At 35.4% G+C, this 2,572-nt stretch overlaps 1 protein-coding gene and 1 long non-coding RNA gene across 2 annotated transcripts; one reads left to right on the forward strand and one right to left on the reverse strand.

The window, feature by feature from the left end:
• Positions 1-393: 393 nt before the first annotated feature.
• Positions 394-1,563, forward strand: LOC118734788. Its single transcript, XR_004992437.1, has 2 exons — positions 394-1,252; positions 1,379-1,563. It is a non-coding gene; the product is annotated as an uncharacterized LOC118734788 (long non-coding RNA).
• LOC118734787 lies at positions 1,499-2,100 on the reverse strand. The gene is made up of 2 exons (XM_036464476.1): positions 1,970-2,100; positions 1,499-1,915 (listed from the first exon to the last, which is right to left on the reverse strand). The coding sequence occupies exons 1-2, from the start codon at positions 2,077-2,079 to the stop codon at positions 1,525-1,527; spliced, it is 501 nt and encodes a 166-aa protein (XP_036320369.1). The 5' UTR covers positions 2,080-2,100; the 3' UTR covers positions 1,499-1,524.
• Between the last annotated feature and the right edge of the window lie 472 nt (positions 2,101-2,572).

Here is a 2,572-nt window from a genome sequence, read left to right on the forward strand (position 1 = left end):
GACTATAGCGGGACATTTTTTGTATAAAATTACGTCTGTCTGAGATGAGGGCTTCAAAGCTAAAATTCCTTCTGATAGGTCAGAGGAGAGATTCAAATTACCAAAATTTAGAGAAGAAAACTGATTACATTCGGGAAGATTATAGGAGTCTATATTGTCTCGGACAAAGTTAGATTGGAAAAACTCGGCAAATAAATTGGCAACCTCACACGGAGAGCTCGCCACTTTATCATCCAAACACACGACAGCTGGTACATTCGCACAGGACTTGTTGGATTTGATGAATTGCCAAAAAGTCTTAGGACTCGATTTAATATTATTCTCAACATTATGTATGTAATTACGATAAAGAAATTTGTTTAGGCAATTAAATTCTTTTAAATAACACTGATATTTGATGCAGAATTCTTGGTTCTTAGTTTTTATATACTTTTTGTAGAATTTGTTACGCAGATTTTTAAGTTTATTTAATTTAGGTGTATACCATGGGAACTTATAGCACCGCTTTTTTAATTGGTGAATATTAGAGAAACATATATCCAACAGTGTCGATTTAAATTCATTAAAGCAGTCAGTGACATTTAAGCCCGAAAGCATGTCATCCCAATTAATAGCACATAACAGATCATTAAGCCTAGAGAAGTCACAGGAAGAGTAATTAAAGGCGATTCTGTTGGCCGGTTTGCTGACGGAAAATGCATAAAATTCTACTCTAAGCAGCATTGAAACATGATTTTTATCAGCAGGAGAGAAGGGAAAAGGACATTGAGAGATAGTAGAATCAAAGTGGCCAGTAACGAAAATGAGATTAAGAATTCTATTAAGTTTGTTTTCAAAATAATTAATTTGAACTAAATCTAAACTTAAGAGATTATCAATGAAATATGATTCAAGGGAAGTTGTAATACATATTAGTTGGAATTAGCCCAAAGTTGGAAAAATGTTTTGACCATATAATGTTCGGAAGATTAAAATCGCCAAACACGCAGAGATGATTATCATTAACTTTATTTTGAGCAAGGGAGACAATTGTTGTCGGAATTGGATTTAAAAACGACAAAAAAATTACTTTGGTGTCATGAAATCCAATGTTATCGGTTTTATGTTCGAATCGGAATTAGTGTCGATTTTAGGTGTCACAGAAACCAATAATATCGATTTTGGTATCGGAAACAAACCAAGCAGCTAACGGCTGTTGGATTTCATTTGTTTATTAGTTTTCCTTACTTCCAGTTGGATATTTTATAAAAATGTGAGTAAAAGAATGTTTATTTTATAAAAATATTTGTTAATGTATTCATATTTTTATTCATCACTTTTTATGCTTTCCAAAAATGTCTGGCGCTACTAACGTTCCATACGAATGAGTCATGGCTAGAGCCGGGATAGAGTGCATCGACGGCTTGAATTTTATGTCACCATCACACATCTAAATAAAAATGTACATGCATATATATAAATCAAGGCAATGTACGAGTAAAATGAAGATTCATGATTACTTACAATCAGGGCATTCATACTGAATTATTTTCGATTATAAAATAAATGTTCGTCAATACTGGGCTTAATGATTTTTATGTGTGTCCCGTCGATGCAACCAATTATTGAGGGAATTTTGTACTTTAAGTAAAAATAGTCTCTTGATATGCGCTTTTCGATGCAGTCCATTTCTAGTTTCACCCACTGAGGGCAAATGAACCGCTCCATTACCTTAAGCACATCATCTAAAATCGTTGACACCGCGCTCCTAGCTACACTTATGCTAGAATCGTTCCCAACTGATCTTTGACAGGATCCTTCTGCTAAAAATCGCAACGAAGCTGCTAACTGCAGCACTGGTGGAACTTTCGAACGTGTCAAGTGCCCTTCAATGGTGTCAAGTACCTCTTTGTTTAGGCGATAATATGCTATGAAACTGCAAATACGCTGTAAATATTTATAAACGCATATTAAAAAACAATCTACTTACGCTGTCTCGGGCAGCTCAAGTGGATCGCCGCAATCTCTCAAAATTTTTCTTTTAACCTTCTCGGAACTTTCTTCTTCCAAGAACAGAAATGCGATAACTGCGGATGTCATTTTGCGTTCACTTACTTTTATTTAAATTAATGAAAACAATTCAATTTTAAAAAATTGTGTCAAAAAAATGTACATTCAAATTGCCGCCATGCACACAAATGAGCAAAACAGCTGATTCGAACATCGGTTTTGTCTATGTTCGAAAAGAGCAAAACCAATCCGGTTTCATGACACCAAATGAAACCAATATTGGTTTGTAATTCCGACAAAAAGCAAAACCGACTTGGTTTCCATGACAGCCCTGAATATTGTCCGTATGCGCTTTATAGATTTCAACACCAAAACCAAAAGAACTTTTGACACGAACACAATTGCTCGAGAATAGGGTCCTCATTAGAGAGTTCTATTTGAAATGCGTATAACGAATGCTGGACGGCAATAAGAACACTTCCACCCAATGAACACCCCGTTCTACTAGCATCGCGATCTTTGTCAGGCACTACCTGAAGTTGTGATTAATGGGTCGATTACGGATAGCAACGCAACCACGGAT

This window comes from Rhagoletis pomonella, unplaced genomic scaffold (assembly GCF_013731165.1).
Source record: "Rhagoletis pomonella isolate Grant_MI unplaced genomic scaffold, Rhpom_1.0 Rhpom_scaffold_00002, whole genome shotgun sequence".
NCBI classification, from domain to species: Eukaryota; Metazoa; Arthropoda; class Insecta; order Diptera; family Tephritidae; genus Rhagoletis; species Rhagoletis pomonella.

What these genes read in the sequence shown, in the direction of transcription:
- LOC118734787 (XM_036464476.1), bottom strand. Translation starts at nt 2,079, where the DNA reads ATGACATCCGCAGTTATCGCATTTCTGTTCTTGGAAGAAGAAAGTTCC. An exon ending in CTTGAGCTGCCCGAGACAGC is followed by an intron (nt 1,916 to 1,969) that starts GTAAGTAGATTG and finishes GCGTATTTGCAG; the next exon opens with TTTCATAGCATATTATCGCC.